This window comes from Triticum aestivum, chromosome 1B (assembly GCF_018294505.1).
Source record: "Triticum aestivum cultivar Chinese Spring chromosome 1B, IWGSC CS RefSeq v2.1, whole genome shotgun sequence".
Lineage (NCBI taxonomy): Eukaryota > Viridiplantae > Streptophyta > Magnoliopsida > Poales > Poaceae > Triticum > Triticum aestivum.
Genome location: NC_057795.1, coordinates 232,993,191 through 233,011,136, shown reverse-complemented (window position 1 = coordinate 233,011,136; position 17,946 = coordinate 232,993,191). Strand labels below are relative to the sequence as shown.

Genomic DNA, 17,946 nt, shown 5'->3' with positions numbered 1-17,946 from the left:
TGGGTATCATATCATGAAACCGTATCATAATAAATGCTATGCTACTATGTGTCATGCATGACAATAAATAAAGTACTACATGATACTACTCTCTAATATAATATATATGCATTAGTGAGGTAGCTAGTATATCATATACTAGGTAGTATCATATATATATATATATATATGCATGATACTAGTATATATATGATCGATACTACCTCTATAATGCGTGCATAGTATCATAAGTTAGTATCTTAGGTTGCCTTATTAATTTCCATGCATGACACAAAGTAGTACAACATTTGGTATCATGATATGATACCCACACCCTCTCTTTCCTCACTTAACTATGTGCTACATCATCCAAAAAGTCTAGTCGGCATGCATGATACCGCTTGATACTCCCATTACGACCAGCCTTAGTGTGGCCATAGTGGGGGTATCATAGCCGGTATATATCATGCGCTCGGGAATAGCAAATATGATGATGTGGCAAAGAAGCAATAACATAGATACTGTAACATATATTCAATATAAATGCTATAATACTTTGTGTCATGCATGGCCATAAATACGGTCATCTATGATATATATATATATATATATATATATATATATATATATATATATATATATATATATATATATATATATATATACTCTATGGAGAAAGGCGTTTTGGAGGCCGAGCTCCATGGAGGCCTTTATTTTTAAAAAATTCAAATTCAAACTTTTATGGTTCAAAAAATTCTGAAAAAAATATGCGTGTATGTAAGGATGTAACTTACATGTGTGTAAAAATTCATGATGAAATACCTTGAGTTGCGACCTGTACAAAAAAGACAAATCCATGGCCTGGGAGGATGAATAGTATCATGTGTTAAACAACCTCATATTTGTTTTTTTTGCACAGCCCTCATTTCAATGTATTTTGAACTGAAAATTTACACACATGTGTATTATGCCTTCATGTATATCTGTGATTTTTTCAAAATTTTTTGAAATGTAAAAATACGAATTTCAATGAAATTTCAAATCTGAATCTGGAGGCCTCACTGGAGCCTGAGCTCCAAAAGGGATTTCCGTACTCTATGAGACTATATATATGCACTATGAAGGTATATACGTAGTATCATATAGTATCATATGCATGATACTATAGTATATGATACTTCCCCACTATACAAGGCTGGCAAAGTGGTGATGTCATAGCCGACGATACCATGCACTCGGAAAATATAGCAAGTATGCTGATGTGTGGCAAAGAAATAAATATAGTGCGGATTAGAGTAACATATAGGTAGATACCGCATGTTAAACGCGATGCTAATTTATATCATGCATGACAATAAATATGATCTATGATACTATATATACTCTATGTGTTATACGATGCGCTTAATTAAAGGTAGTATCATACACTATAGTATTATATATATAGAGAGGATGAGTCTATTCTAATAACACCCTTAAGATCTTATTTTGATAACAAATTCTCTTATTCTGCTAACACCCAACCCACCGCTCAAAACACACCTGATCCCCTCCGTCTTCCTCCCGCACAGAACCCCGCAGCCCCAATCCTCCTCCTACCTCCTTCCTCCCCGTGCCACTGGATCACCACCCCACCACGCGCCCACCGCCCCAATCCTCCTCCTGCCTCCTTCCTCCCCGTGCCGTCGGATCCCAAGCCCACCACGCGCCGCTGGAGCCCCGCCCCGCCACGTGCCGTCAGAGCCCCGCCACGCCACGCGCCACCGGAGCCCCGCCCCTTGCCGCCGCTGCCGCCCATCTAGGTAAGAACGGATCCGCTGGGATCCCCACCGCCAGCCATACAACCTCTGCCGCCGCAGTGGGGCAGCGCCACCACCTTGGTCGTGGCCATGTGCCTGGATGCCGAGGCTAGTGCGGCCATGGCCCCGAGCTCGCCTCTTCTCTCGCGCAGGGACACTGGCTGCTGCTCAGCCCAGCTACCAACGGATCCTGTGGGATCCCCACAGCCAGCCACGCCTCCTCCCTGTTGCAGTCCAGGCGTTCCACGCTTGCAGTGCGCCAGGGCAGCAATGCGGTTTGGTGCGCGTGGCCATGCAGATCCACCCCCCGACCACTACATCCCGCCACCCCAGCCTCCCACCCATCACCATGCCTCCATGACGATCGGGAGCCAAGCCAGCTGCCTGCTACAGTCGCTAATTCAGGGAGGTTGCCACCCTCGTCGTGTCCCACCACTGCAGCATCAACGGCAGGGTCGGTCATCACGGCAACGAGGCCCCCCGGGGTCAACGCCATCCTGCCACCTCTTGCGTGTGCAGTGCACACCTTGCTGCACAGCAGTCTGCGACCCCACTCTGTAGTTCTCGACCACGGTGCAGTACACACCACCGTCGTCAACGACACTGGCGCCATGCAGTTCATTGGCCCCGGGCAAGCAGTGTAGGTTGCTCTCACTTCAGCTCGGTTGGGTCGTCGGTGCAGTACGCAAGGACTTGAGAGGACGACGGGCATGCAGTTCCCTGGTGCGTGGGAGTTTTGTTTCAATTTTGCGACGCTGTAGTGCGGATGCGCGTGGCATGCATTTTACTTGGTTCGCTGCCATCGTGCACATGTGTGCTGTTTGTTTGGTTTTCAGGATCTCGGTTGCAGTATTTTATTTGAAAAAAATACCAAAACCTCAGTTTGTTTGTTTGTTGTCACAGTTTACTTTTATTATTTTTGATAGGAAAAATTCAGCGCACTGCAGTTTGCTATTCATGTTCTTGCGGTTTAGTTTGCCAAATTTTTGCAGGAGGGGGAAGAACATCAGAAAGAGAAAGAAAATGTGATTACTAGTATACTTCTTTTCGAGTATAATTATTTACTTCTAGATGCTCAACAATAAGAGTTTCTTTTCATTCAGAAGCCCGAACAGTGTGCTCGTAGTTCTTTCAGTTAGAATTACTAAGTATACTTCTGTTCGAGTATAACTATTTGCTTCTAGATGCTCTACATCCACTATGTGTAATGCACTTTGTTATTTGGTGATGATTTGCAGATACCTATTTCTTGTTTGATAAATTTGCCGGCGACCAGCAGTAGGCCGGGGGAGGCGCACTAGATGTCGTCGGATCCAACCAAGTGCGGGCGCGTCGATGGCCACCGCTTCACCTACCCCGCACCAGCGACCTGTAGGATGGTTCACGCCTTCCCCTGGCCCTCTCCCATGTCCCTGCTCCAATCTCCTTGTGAGGAAGAAGGCGGGGAAGTAGGTTCTGGTCATCAGTGATGCTCCGACGTCTCCAATGCGAGAGTGTATCTACTCCATACTCCTTGTCCCTCTCAGGCGTACTGCCTGTCCAGCACCGAGCTGTAGTTCATCAGCGACGCCATCTTATAGTGAAATTTCATGTTGAAGTTGTCCCAGTCTCTTGGGGGTGCTTTTGGTCTTTACTTAATCAATTTTTGGTGGGTTTTCATATTTTCTTTTGTGCAGTCCACAACAGTTTTGATGGTGCTTTGGGTTTGTGCGTGGGTGGCCACTGATGCCAGGATCGGGAGCTACTGGGGCGTGCCGTTCCTTTGCTCAGCCCAGGTCCCTGTAGCCTAGGCGTGTAGTACACGGGCACACCGGTCGGCGCCTTGCAATTCACTGGCTTGTGGCACGCAGCTCTGACGTTGCGTCCGTGCATTTGGATAGGGTGCTCTTTCGTGCAGTTAACATTTATTTGTGCATTCTAATTATGCCAATTTCTGTTGTGTTTTCCAAAGTGCAATAAGACACTGGTGGTGCAGGCAAGCAGTACATGGCCGCGCCTGTGTCCAACTGGTGTGGTCCAGCGTCAGCGGAACGTGCAGTTCGTGCAGTTCGCAACAGCAAAAAGCTTGGTCTTCAGTGAGCTCTTGGACATGTCACCTATTTCGTTCCTTGCCCTATTTACCATCTCTAGATTTGTCAAATTTGATGCTTTCATACTCTGTTGGCGCCATCATCCAACATTTTGCTGCCTATGTTTTCTACAGCTAGACTGGGAACATGGAGACGTTTGCATCTTGCTTCCACAAAAAGGTAATAATACAAGGAGTTATTTGGACCGTGTAGTGTTGCTACCTGAGAAAGGGATGGGAGTTTCAGACTAAAGACAGACACGATGGGTACCTTGCTCAGTTTCAGATATTGGATTCAGTTACAGGCACATCAACGATTCAAATAAAGTCTCACAGAAGATGGGGAACCCAAGCCCATATAGAGGCTACGTTCATGCATTGCTAGGTTGGTACGGGAAAACCAAAACTCTATAGAGAAAAAGAAAAATAAAAATGCAGTGCACTCAAGTCTTTAAAAAAGTCCGCTCCGAAGAACTTTGTAGTACATTTTATTTTAAAAAATGTATTTGCAAATGTTTACGTCATGTTCGTTGAAGAAGTTTAAAATACTAAAAATGAGTAGAGTGGTTCACTTTCGAGAGTGCTTGCGGCTCATTTTCAAGAGTCTTGCGGTTCACTTAGACCCACAAAGTAAGAAAGCAAAAAGATAGGCAAAATAAAAAAAAAAGCAATGGAGTTCATTTTCGGTATGTGTCGCGGTTCACTACCTACGATTGTGAAGTGCAAAATATGTCATGTAAACGACAAAAAAATAATGAGGTTCACTTATGTTCAACATGAAGCGTGATTCACTCGCTCGTCTTGAAAAAATATACGTCCGACAAGAGAAATCATGAAGTGCGCTTGCTTGTCTGATGCAGTGCGGTTTTCCGTCTGAAGCAGTGCATTCTTCTGTCAGGTGAAATATGCACGAAGATTTAGGTGTCGCGAAAAAACAGAGTGTCTGCATTTCGTTAAAATCAAAATTGCTCTTAAACTGTAAAGATTCGGAGAGAGTGTTCTACATGGAAAAGTTGCACCTCATCGATATCTTTCCAATGGCGTGCAAATTGAATCATTTCGACCAACGGTTTGTAAACATTTCGCGAAAAACGGCCGCTGCCTCTCGTCGTCGGCCTCACAATTTTCAAAATTAACTAAATACTGTAAGGAATCTCAAAAATATTTCAATATATGAAAGTTGTGCCTTGTCCGTAGCTTTCCAACAGCGTATCACATGCCTCGTTTCGACAAACGGTTCAAAAAATGGAGCAGAAATAGTAAAAAAATTGCAAACAATCAAAAAAACCAGAATCCCACGATTTACTAAATTTAAAACTGCTCTTAAACCATAACGAATTTGAGAAATTAATAGATATTAAAACGATGCGTCTCGATGATATTTTTCTAATGCCATATCGTTTGCTTCATTCCAATGTGTGGTTTAGAAAAAATCGCGAAAATATGCTCGCTGCATCCCGTCATGCGCGCACTATTTTTGAAACTGCTCTTAAACCGCGATGAATCTCGAAAAATGTTCAACATGACGAGGATGCGCATTTTCCATAGCTATCGAACAATATATTTTATGCCTCGTTCCGACAAACGGTTTAGAAAATGGAGCGAAAACTATGCTGAAAAATGCATGTAGTTTGGTGACATTGCAGTGCTCGTTTGATAGGGATGCAGTGCCCTCGCGTTGAGCGTGCAGTGCGGAAGTGTTATCAGAATAATTATTCTGCTAATATTAGCAGAATAGACCGGCTGTATATGACACTCTCACTATGAGTATCCTAAGTATAGCCTAACTAAAACACCCACATGTAGTTGTAGTAGGGTTTTTGACTTTATATGCATGCAAGGTAAGTGCAAAGAATGACCTAAACATAGCAGACTACCTGAAATGGGCGGGAAAATCAAACCAAGGGTATATCCGCGATTGTTTACCTTGATTTTTTTAGGCGGAACGATGTAGCTAGTAACTGACGATTTGTAGTTCGAAGTGCCGCGTCTCCTTTTGGAAACTATGATCCTTCTTGTGAGATGCTCCGGTATGGAAGGTGCGAGCAACAAAACTTGTGCCAAACATTAGCAAACTTTTCCATGTGATCGTGAGAGCACGCCATAGTAGCAGAATGATTTTCATTATTTTCGGGACTCTATATGCATTTCCTGAAATTAAAATACTAACAAGGCCTACACCTCTGGCCGCACCCTGTGGCCGAACTGTTTGAAGTTTTTTCCCGTTTTTCGCACAATGAATGAAAACGCGCAAAGCGACACAAATGATCTTGCTAACACGCACGTGTGTATATATATATATATATATATATATATATATATATATATATATATATATATATATATATATATAGCCGGTCTATTCTGCTAATATTAGTAGAATAACTATTCTGATAACACTTTCGCACTGCGCTCTTAACGCAAGTGCACGTCATTGTTTGAACCAAGTGTGTTGCAGTACTCACACGAGTGAACTTCCAGTCGGAAAAAATTGCACGCGTTGTTTTTTCAGTAATGTTTTCGTTCTAGTTTTTTAACAGTTTATTGGAACGAGGCGTGTAATATACCGTTGAAAAGCTATGCATTAGGCGCAACTTCATCATATTAAACACCTTTTGAGATTCCTCACGGTTTAAGAGCAGTTTTGAAAATGGTGGGGCCCACAACGAGTGACAGCGAGCGTTTTTTTTGCGTTTTTTTCTAAACCGCTCGTCGGAATGAAGCAAACAATACAAAGTTGGATAGATATCATCGAGGCGCATCTTTTTCATATATATTTTTTTCTCTAATTCGTTACTCTTTAAAAGCAGTTTCAAATTTACTAAATCGCGGAATTCTGTTTTTTAAAAAAATTCAAATTTTCGATACTGTTTTCGCTCCAGTTTTTTAAGCGTTTGTCGAAAAAAGGCGTGTAATATACCGTCGAAAAGCTATGGACGAGGCACAAGTTTCATATGTTAAAATGTTTTGGAGATTCCTTACAGTTTTAAGCTAATTTCGAAAATCGTTCGGCGGACGACAAGTGGCAGCGGCCGTTTTTCGCGAAATTTTTACAAACCGGTTGTCGAAATGATACAATACACCGTTGAAAAGATATCGACGAGGCGCAACTTTTTCATGTAGAACATTCTCTCTAATTCATTACGGTTTAAGAGCAGTTTTAAATTTACCGAAATGCGGACAATCTGTTTTTCGCGACACCCAAATCGACGTGGGTACTTCATCCGACTGAAAACCGCACTGCATCGGACGAAAAACCACACTACATTATTTGTTTGAGAACTGCATGGTTTATTTTATTCAAACGTAATTTTTTCAAGGACGAGAAAGTAGAGTGCACTTCATATCGGGCGTAAATGAACCACAACACTATCAAGAAGTGAACCACATTACTTTTTCTTTGCTTCTGTAACATTTTTTTTGCACTTACGAGATGAACAACATCATACGACCGATCGCACTGCTTTATACTAAAAATGGCACTGCATCCGACGTGCAAGCGACTTGCATACATTTTTTTTGTCGGACGTTAATTTTCCGTGATGAGGAAGTGGACCACGCTTCACGTCGAGGCGTAGACAAAACGCATGTACCGTATGGACGAAGCGAGTGAACCGTAGTGCATCAACCAAGTAACTGCACACGGGTTTGACTGTACTGCTTTTTGCTATGATTCTTAAACAAGGCACGTGATACGTGCATTTGTTCTTGAGCCCGAGTGAGCTTCCATAGAGTTCAAAGCGAACTCCCATACACATAAAAAGTGTAATGCGTTTTTTTGGCCATCATTCTTTTTAGTTATCTACGGAAGGAGACAACAAGAGGTGAAACAATAATTTCAGCACCACCCATGAAATCCTCCTGCAGATCCTTTAAACTGATTTCAAGGTGAAGCTCTCCAGCTCCAGCAATGATATGCTCACCAGACTCTTCAATGCTACAGAGAACCATAGGGTCAGACTTCGCCAGCCGCTTCAAACCCTCAACAAGCTTAGGAAGATGAGAAGCCACCTTGCATTGAACAACCACACACACAACAGGGGACACAGAGAACTTCATTGCCCAGATTGGGCAGGCATCAACTTCCTTCTCATTTGTCAGGGTTGCATTCTTGGTGATGAACTGATCCAAACCAACCAAAGCAATAGTGTTACCACAGGGAACATCATCAACCGATTCTTGCTTCTTTCCCATCCAGATAACAGTACGCTGAACACTCTTCATATACAAATCCTTTTTCTGGCCAGGAAATAAAGTTAACATATTAACCACTGAGAGATGTAAGTATGGCACAACATTACAGTGCATTGAAACAAGCCATGATTAAAATAAGTTCAAAAAGGATAAACCAGGTATTTAGTAACATGGTTAACAAAATATTGTGGGACATTGCAAACAATATTAATACAAGGACATGTATTTTTGTGCTACTAAGTACAACCGTGTATATTGTAATACATTCAACAACTAACAGGAGCGTACACCAAACCGGGGAGATTTTGAGCCATGGGATTATATGCTAATAGTTACATTTAAGCTTGTCAAAGCATAAATCATTCATAAAAGCAGTAAGAATATGCTCCAGGAGACAGCAAGGGCTGAAACTACTTATTTCAAAATAGTGAAACAACTCATTAAATTTAACTAACTTACAGAGATCCGGTTTTGGAAATAATATGGCACAACTAAGAGCAGGCTACAAAAGGAGAGAAGCTACAGGTGAGGGTACCCGCATGCATTGACGAGCTGCACTGCACGCCAGGGCGAGCTGCACTGCACGCCAAGGCGAGCTGCACTTCACGCTGGTGGCACTGCACGCCAGTGAGGGTCGCGGAACTGCATGCCGTCGTACGTCATACTGCACGCCATCGCTGGCCGAACTGCACGCGAGCCACCGGGGATGGACATGCACTGGACTTCGCCGGAGGTAGTTTGCGGGGAGAGGAGGAAGAAGGAAAGGAGAGAGGGGAGAGGAGGAAGAAGGAAAGGGAGGGCAGAGAGCTCGACACCACCGTAGAGGGAGGACCTGCAGGAAGATCATGCCATATCCATCTCCAGGAAGGCATGGGAGGAGAGAGGTGCAGGATCTTGCCGGATCCGTGACCAGCTAGCACAGGAAAGGGAGGTGTAGGAGGATCCAGCCGGCGTGCTTTGTTTCTATCCCCTGCTACCTTTGTTTTCATATACTGCAATGTTCACTTCTGTTCCTCTGTCTAGCATAAATATACTATATTTTTTAGGGTGAACGGACAAATATATTACTCAGACATCGAATTGCAATAAGAGATCAGTAAACTACATAGTGCGCTTGGAACGTCCCAAATCAGCGTTTGGTCTCCATGTACTCTGGCGTGTGTCTAGAATAAAGAAAATCTGTGAAAAGAGAGCTAGTTGAGCCAGAAACGAAATGTACTTGGCTTGTAAGAGGGATAGTAACAGAAGATGGAGGCCAATCGAGCGGTCAGCAAGAATGGGAACCCAAATCTGCACCTCTTCCATGGGCTTCAAGAACGAGCTCAGGGCGCTCACCTGGTGCTGCATTGAACTGCAAGGGCGCTCACCTGGTGCCGCACTCACATCAGGAGAAGAGGGTCAATGGGTGACTCACCGATGGGATCTTGTCGGCGGATTCCCGGCGGAGCATATTCCCCAACCTCTGTCAATCACTAAATGTGGAGCAGCTCACTAGTGCTCCCGCGGCGGCTTCATGGGTGGTGGCCTGCAGTTCATCGGTTTCTGGGTGAGGTGTCGCGGTGTACCTGGGAGGTCTCGACGGCGCGACATGGCGGCGAGGTGTGGGGTGGATCCAGGTGGTTGTTGCAGGGATCCGACGCCCATCGGCGCTACGGATATCATGGGGCTCGCGGGGAGGAAGGGGTGGGGGGCTCCTCGACGGTGGGTAGGCCGCACCAGACCCGTGGACCCATCGGTGGAGGAAGGCCGCCGGGCCCGCGCTGGGGTAGGTAGGGGCGACCAGCGGCACGACGCTTCTGGCCCATCTGAACCGCGCATGCAGCCCATCCGAGCTGCACGCCACGGCCTTCTGAACCTCGCACGTACGCAGCATCTCCCGTCCAGAGTCGCCAGCAAACCACATGGCTGCGATGCACATACTGCACGGCGGCGCTGCCGGGCAACAGCAGCCCGCCGGGAGCCGAACTGTACTCCTAAGAAGATGCGAGATCGAGCAGGGGAAGTTAGGGGCGGCGGGTTGGCACGAGCAGTTCACTTCGGGGGGTGTGGCCAACTGCGGCGCCAGCGGGGGAAGAAGCCAGATACGGGTGGAGCGGCGCCGGTGGTAGAAGTAGGTGGATTGTGGGAGGGCGGCGCTGGCGGGTGAAGAAGGTGCATTGGGGGAGGGCCGCGCCAGCGGGGGAAGAAGGTGGATCGGGGGAGGGGAATCGTGGCAAATGGAGGTGGGGTGTGCCGGAGGAGGAGGCGGGTGGGGGTTGGTCTGAAGGAATCGTGGGTGCGGGGGCGAGTGGTGGTGTTAGCAGAGTAAGAAATTGATGTGCAGAATAAGACTTTTAAGGGGTGTTATTAGAATAGACCCACCCTATATATATATACATATATACACACACATATAAATATATATATATATATATATATATATAAATTAAATGAGATCTCTTTGCATATTCAAAGTTTGAGATTGCTAGTCAGGCCTGTTGCCTGGTAAAATGTACCAGAAAATCGAACCATAGGGTACAGTCGTGATTACTTACCATGGAAAAAATTTAGAGGTGAAACGATGAACTCATGTTTTCATTCAAACAAAAATATGTTGTTAGTTAATGTAAATGTTTTCAAATAGCACACGGTTCACTCACGAAAGCCGTGTGTCCATTAAACCGTGGTCGATGCCCCCTCTATCATGCGTGTGATCTGAGTCGTGCATTCTGATTGGCCAGAACCCAAACCCCACGGATCGTACGTTTGCACCATTGGATTCTCCTTGACCGAATGGCGATCCTCATCCCTTTCGACAGCACATGTAGTTCTAGTTCTGATTTTATTTATATCCACAAATTGCACATTAAATTCAAAAGATGACTTAAATATAGGAAACGAAACCTAAAATGCGTTAGAAAATCAAACCCGTGGTATAATGGTGAATGCGTACCGTGGATTTTTTATGAGGCCAAACAATGAAGTCACCAAGCACTGGAGTTTGAATTGATACGTCTCCTTTTGAAAACCATGGTCCTTCATGTGAGATGCTCCGGTTTGAATAAGGAGCGATCATCAAAACATGTGCCAAACTTTACAAAAAAAATCCCCGGGGTCGTGAGAGCATGCCACGTGCACACACCGATTTTGATGAAGTCTGGAGTCCATCTATATTCCCGGTAATTAAAATACCAACTAGGCCTACGCTGGTGGTCGCATGTCGCAGCCAAAATGTTTGGAACTTCTCCCTGTTTCTCACACAATGGATGAAAACTTGCAAAGCGACACGGAAATGATTTGTACACCTTGTTTTCTTACTAACATCCAGATGTGTAGTTGTAGAACAGTTTTGGGTAAGTGCAAAAAATTGACTTGAATATAGCAACGAGACCTGAAATGGGCCGGAAAATCAAACCTAGGGTATATACGTGATTGCTTACCGTGAAAATAATTCAAAGCGAATCGATGTAGTCAGTGACGATTGGAGTCTGAAGTGTTGTGTTTCCTTTTGGAAACTATGATCCTTCTTGTGAGATGCTCCGATTTAGAAGGTGTGAGCATCAAAAATCATGCCATCTTTACCAAAAAAAAATCCATGTGATCTTGAGAACACGACACGGTGACACACTGATTTTCGTTATTTCCGGACTCTATATGCACTTCCTGTAATTAGAATACCAACATGGCATACACCTCTGGCCGCACCCTGCAGCCGAACAGTTTGAATTTTTTTCCCATTTTCTCGAACAATGAATGAAAACTCCCAAAGCGACACACAAATGATCTTGCTAGCTAGCTAGCACCCACATGTAGTGGTGACTATATAGGAAACGACTCAAATATAGCAAACTATACCTCAAATGCATGAGAAAATCGAACAATAGTGTACAATGGTGATATGTACCTTGGAAAACAATTTGGAGGCGAAACGATGAACTCTTGTTTTCATTCAAATGAAAATATTCTGTTAGTTCATGTAAATGTTTTCAAATAGCACACGGTTCACTCATGAAAGCTATGTGCCTACCAAACCATGGCCGATGCCCCCCTTTGCTGCGCGCGTGATTTGAGTCATGCCTTATGATTGGCTAGAACCCAAACCCCACGGATCGTACGTCTGCACCGTTAGATGCTCCCAGATTGAACGACAATACTCGCCTTTTGGCGACATGCTAGACTCGTTAAAATCTCTCTCATTGTCAGGAGACGCTCAGCCGAACTATGTCCGCCTCGAGTGGGAAGCAGGCGATGAAGGAATTCGTTGCCCACCCGCCACCCATTTCATTGCCACGGTCGATGATTTAACCGACGTGCTTGACCTCGACTCTGAAGACATCGACGATATACACGACGATGCAGGAGAGGAACAGGAACCACCGCCCACGGGGCGGTGGACAGCCACCTCCTCATATGATATATATATATGGTGAACACTCCGAAAGAAACCAACAACAATGAGGCAATGGAGGATAACCCCTCAAGGAAGAAAGCAAAGAATGAACGTCATCAGCTCCGCCCTAAGCCCCGCCACAATACTACCGGCATGGCAGTCAAGAACAATCCAGATGGTGCCAAAGATGAATACAATCCTGATCAGCCTGCCTTCGAGCAGGCCGGACTGGCAACGGATGGATATTTGGAGAGGGACAACTACATGCCCCCTTCGAAGACGAGGTGAGCCTCGGCGATGATGAATTCGGCGTGCCTGAGGACCCCACGGAACAAGTTCGCTTTAAGCGACGGCTTATGGCCACTGCGAGGAGCCTGCAAAAGAAGCAACAGCAGCTCAAAGCTGACCAAGATTTGCTCACTGATAGATGGACCAAGGTCCTGGCCACCAAGGAAGATGGACTCGACCGCCCTGATAAAGGGCACACACGGCACAATTCGCTACCTCAACCTAAGAAAGAGAACCTAAGGCACATACCCCGACGCCAATATACCACCACGGTCCAGGACAATACGCAGGAAACACGAGGCAGCACCCCCAAGCCTCGGCACAATCGTCATACACGTCAAGCCAGAGAAGTTGGTGCCGAATTCAGCGGCCCCCAGTCCGGTGAGCGGAAAAAGAACAGCTCAAGCCCATCCGGCCCAAGCAGCATACTCGATCAACCATGCGAAATTCATGGTACCCTCCAGAAGGGCGGCCAAGCATACCAATAGAGAATGCCGGACCCTCAAAATAAAACGGCCAGTCGCGCGCTGGAAACAATTAAGGGAGGTTTCAAACAACGGAAGACCGATCAAACATGGTGAGGTCAAAGTAAGATCCCCCCACAGTACAAAAATATAGCCGATCGTCTCTGATCACATCGACCGTTCGAACAACATCAGCCATAGCAAATTTATTGCACTCACTATCTACCGAATAGTTTGGGGGCTCCATCTTACACAAGCCCCCACGGGCATAAAACTATCAATAACATCTCCTCAAAGATGCCAGGTGCAAAGGCCAAGTTTTAACTGGCCCGCCATACTAATGGTTGTCTTCGGATCACCAAACAAATACCACGCCGAAGAATAAGTCGTCGACACTGTCCCCTTATACAGTAATTACCACATACTACCGGGACGAACCACGTTGGCTAGATCCAACGAGGTACAACATTAGGCCAGTCCCACGTGACATAGTCACAATTATGGGCAAGGCCGAACCCCACCCTCAGAGTGGAAATCATACCGCTGCTGGAATAGCAAGTCGTGCTTATTTATCAAATTTTGATTCGGCAGCCAACTACCCGGACACCAACTGAGGAGTCCAAGATACTTTATGGCATGATAGACGGGTTCAGCCAGGCCCTGATCAGGCACCCGCGGTTCAACAACAGGACATGTAGATGCCTTTAAGCATTCGTCTTTACAGACTAACTTTGGCGCAGAACATGACTAGCGACGTGGAATCAGCTCGGGCGCACAAGGCAGGAGGATATAAGCTAACTCCCCCTCAAAGGAGGCAGTCCGGATACACCCCAGATCCACATACAGCCTCCTCCAGTCCGGCCACGACAGGTTCCGCCAAAAACACTTCTTTTCATAAGCATAAACTGTACTCATATGCATACCACTCTACTACAATGCGTAGACTTAAATAACCCTTACCGGCCGTCGTTCCTCATGGATGCCCTTTCTGTCACAAATGGCACCCACGCCTTGTGTTATGCCCCATTATGCCAGGGGCTTCATAGTACGGCAACAAAGTCCGACCACCTTTTCAGTTGCTCGGCACCCCGAACTTATAGGACTATATGCATCAGCTCCGAATCATGTCTTGGGTCATTAGTTGGGTTTGTCCGGCTCCCATGTTTTGATACCTTACGTTCCGCTCCATCGGCTAAGGTAGCGCTGGGAGAACTACTACGACTGTGTCCCGGTTCTTCCGGACGAGCACCTCAGTAGAGAAAGCTGAAAACTGACTGTCATGATATAGCGAGAGCTGGTCAGCTATTCGAGAGGTTGTAAAATCTTTAAAGATTTATTCCGCATAATGCCATTATAAATGCAAAGTGCGACGGATCGGTCTTCCGATCAGGTGCCGATAGAGCACCTAGTACGGTCTTCCGAACACCAGGGGCTGCGCCCAGCATACTCGAATTCCTATGGCTAAGTGAGAGTGATAAAGCCCTATAGTCCGATTGCCTGGTTCGTGGTGAAGAACACCTCCTTAAAAGGACCCAACAATGGGATAAAGAGTGTTCAGGTATGTCCCGAACACCCCTGTACTTTTTACGTGGGGGCAAAAGCCGACGACTGGCCAACTCTCAGGATTTATATACACTAAACAACCGCACAGGAAGAACAAACGTTCAAATAAACAGGCAATAAATAATAAAAGTACCATTATCCCGCATTACAAAGAATGGCATGACTGCCTTTAGGGAAATATAGTGTCTTTGGTACACTGATCCTCCACAAGGTGGGCTCCTTTCAGGACACCTTCATAGTATAACTCGGGCTTGCGACGCTCTTTACCCTCCGGCGGTCCGTCAGTCATCATCTTCTCAGCATCAAGCTTTCCCCAATGCACCTTTGCACAGGCAAACGCCATGCATGCACCCTCTATGCAGAACGATTGCTTAATGACATCAAGCCGAGGGCAAGCGCCAACAATCCGCTTCACGAGTCCGAAGTAACTGCTTGGAATTGGCTCCGCGGGCCACAGCCGGACAACCAAGTCCTTCATGGCTAGTTTGGCCGCCTGGTGCAGTTCGACCAGCTGCTTCAGCTGACCGATAAAGGGCACCGGATAATTCAGCGCCAAATACTGCGACCAGAAATGCTTCTCCGCAAACTTCTTCTCCTCGGTCCGGTAGAATTTGGCAGCATCTGATATGTTGCGTGGCAGATCCGCAAACGCCCCTGGAGAAACAAGAATTCAGCCGCAACCTCCCATTACTATGCAAAAATGGCCTTGAGTACAAAAGGCCTTACCAGCCGCAACCTTCTGGGCCTCCTGAATGTCCTTCAGAGCACCTCGGGCTTCTTCCCGAGCATCCTCCGCGGCTTGGAGAGCTTGGGCGAGTTCGGATTCTTTCCCTGCTAGACTCTCCTCCAAGGCCTCGCTTTTCTTCACGGCCTCCTGGAGCTCTCGCTTAGCTTCAATGACCCTTGCCTTGTGCTTCTCACAAAGAGCCTGTTCAGCGGCGGCCTTATTGTCGGCTTCGGCCACAACCTTCTTTAGTGCCTCAATTTCGGCACTTGCCCCTAGAGCATACAATACAAATATTTTCGTCAGGCACAACTTCTAATTCGTGCTCAACTTAGCACAAGGTTTCGACATACCTTGCTTGTCCTCCAACTGCTTCTTCATGCGGCCAAGTTCCTCTTCGGCCCGTTCCAGACGCTGCTTTAGTCCGGACACCTCCGCACTATGAGCGGCGCTCGTCTCTGCAGACGCCTATTTTCAAATAAAGGGATACCCGTCATTAACTGAGTCTCCTGTAAAACAGAAAAATTTGATCCCCTGTCCGGCTTTATTTCGCCAGACAGTGGATCAGGGACTACTACTCATATTATGACAATCTCCCAAAGGTTTCTTAAAAACATACCTCAAAGCCCTTTATAAGACTAAGGCAGGATTCATTCAGTCCGCTCTCAGCAGACTGAATCTTTTCAATCACCGCACCCATGAGGGCACGATGTTAATCGATGATAGACGTGCTTCTTAGCGCTGTCGATAGGCCGCCCGGCAGCTCCGCTTGGACAGAGGTCATTGGCGGAGTAGGCAAGCCTCCCCCCGAAGGTGGCTGCTCTCCCGATCCTGGAGCCTTAAAGCTCTCCAGGACCGTGTCCGGCTGCGGTCCGAAACTAAGATCGCCCCCGCCATCGACACGCATGGGAGCCGCTGCTCCTGTGTGTACGACCTCGGGGATATGCCCCCTAGTCCAGGTCCCGCTGAGACGACACCTCGGTGTCGCGCCTAGGCTTCGGGGAAGGGGCCTCTGGAGGCATCTCGCTCGCTAGGGCATATGAGCTCAGTGAATCCTCTAATGAGGACTGTCCAGCATGGGACCTCGCCGAGCTGTACAAAATATGGCGACAGTTAAAACTACTACATCCTAATGACCTCGGGCACGTAGGTGTGTGCGGGTTTCATATACTTACGACTTTACCAGGGGCTGGGCCCTGGGATCCCACTACGGGCTGCTATCAGCAGCAGTGGTGGACGCCTCGGGGAGGGGACCTTTCCTCCTCTTTGGCGATTCGGCCTCCAGGGATAAGGAGGCCGTCCTTTTCTTCCCTCCCCCTATGGGGGACTCGTCTTCTTCCTCCTCCTCTTCATATTCAGAGGAAGGATGGTCGCTGGAATCCTCGAATTTTGCGTCTGAAGCATCACGACGATCAAGGCCACTCTGGGTCTTCTTGACCTTCTTGGAGGCCTCTTTCTTCGGCGCCTCGTAAGGCGCTGGGACTAGCATCTTAGTCAGAAGAGGTCCGTCCGGTTCCTCTGGCAGTGGGGCCGGACAGTGTATCCGCTCCACCTTTTTCGTCCATTCCTGGGATTATTGTAGAAAGCATGATAAGTGCGCCTCCCTCGGGATATGCCGGCTAAAACACGGATGGACAGAGCACAACAATGACTTACCGGACTTGCAGAGGGGGATAGTTGATACCCACGTTCCTCGGCGGAGCCCGGCCACGGTTTGCCGGACATGAAGAGCACCTTCCAGATGTCCTTGTGGGAGGAGCCATAGAGCTCCCGTAGGGTCTGGTGTTCGGCCGGGTCGTATTCCCAAAAATTGCAGGCTCGACGCTGGCAAGGAAGAACCAGACGAACTAACATCACCTGGACTACGTTGACGAGTTTGACGTCCTTGTCGACCACACTCTGGACGCGCGTTTGGAGCACTGACAGCTCGTCGGATGAGGACCAGTTCAGGCCCTTCTCGGGCCAGGACGTGAGCCGCAGTGGGGCTCCAGATCTGAATTCGGGAGCAGCAACCCACTTCTTACCACGCGGTTCGGTGATATAGAACCACTGCTGCTGCCACTCCTTGACGGAATCATTGAAGGTGCCCGTCGGCCATACAACCTTGGGCATCTTGCTCACCATGGTGCCACCACATTCGGTGTGCTCACCATTCACCACCTTGGGCTTCACGTTGAAGATTTTCAGCCATAAGCCGAAGTGGGGTGAAATACAGAGAAAAGCCTCACATACGACGATGAATGTCAAAATGTTAAGGAAAGAATTGGGAGACAGATCATGAAAATCAATCCCGTAATGATACATGACGCTAGGAACAAATGGCTGAAGGGGAAACCTGAGCCCGCGGACGAAATGAGGAAGAAACACGACCCTCTCGTGGGGCTCCGGAGTGGGGACAATCTGTCCCACCGGTGGAAGACGATGGCCGATTTTCTTGGCCAAGTACCCGGCCTCTCGAAGCTTTTTGATATCCCTCTCCTGGACGGTAGAGGCCATCC

At 47.0% G+C, this 17,946-nt stretch overlaps 1 protein-coding gene and 1 long non-coding RNA gene across 3 annotated transcripts; one reads left to right on the top strand and one right to left on the bottom strand.

Annotated features, from left to right (window-relative positions):
• The first annotated feature begins 1,497 nt into the window (after window positions 1-1,497).
• Window positions 1,498-4,533, top strand: LOC123117359 (uncharacterized). Its single transcript, XR_006457351.1, has 2 exons — window positions 1,498-2,501; window positions 3,017-4,533. It is a non-coding gene; the product is annotated as an uncharacterized lncRNA (long non-coding RNA).
• A 2,960-nt stretch (window positions 4,534-7,493) lies between these two features.
• LOC123117344 (elongation factor 2) lies at window positions 7,494-10,297 on the bottom strand. Of its 2 annotated transcripts, none has more exons than XM_044538115.1 (2): window positions 8,576-10,297; window positions 7,494-8,085 (listed from the first exon to the last, which is right to left on the bottom strand). In XM_044538115.1, the coding sequence occupies exons 1-2, from the start codon at window positions 8,885-8,887 to the stop codon at window positions 7,645-7,647; spliced, it is 753 nt and encodes a 250-aa protein (XP_044394050.1). In that variant the 5' UTR covers window positions 8,888-10,297; the 3' UTR covers window positions 7,494-7,644. The 2 variants fall into 2 exon arrangements, with proteins under 2 accessions (XP_044394050.1, XP_044394056.1); XM_044538121.1 differs by having other exon boundaries at window positions 9,455-10,296.
• Window positions 10,298-17,946: the final 7,649 nt, after the last annotated feature.

What these genes read in the sequence shown, in the direction of transcription:
- LOC123117344 (XM_044538115.1), bottom strand. Translation starts at nt 8,887, where the DNA reads ATGATCTTCCTGCAGGTCCTCCCTCTACGGTGGTGTCGAGCTCTCTGC. An exon ending in CAGCTCGTCAATGCATGCGG is followed by an intron (nt 8,086 to 8,575) that starts GTACCCTCACCT and finishes TTTCCTGGCCAG; the next exon opens with AAAAAGGATTTGTATATGAA.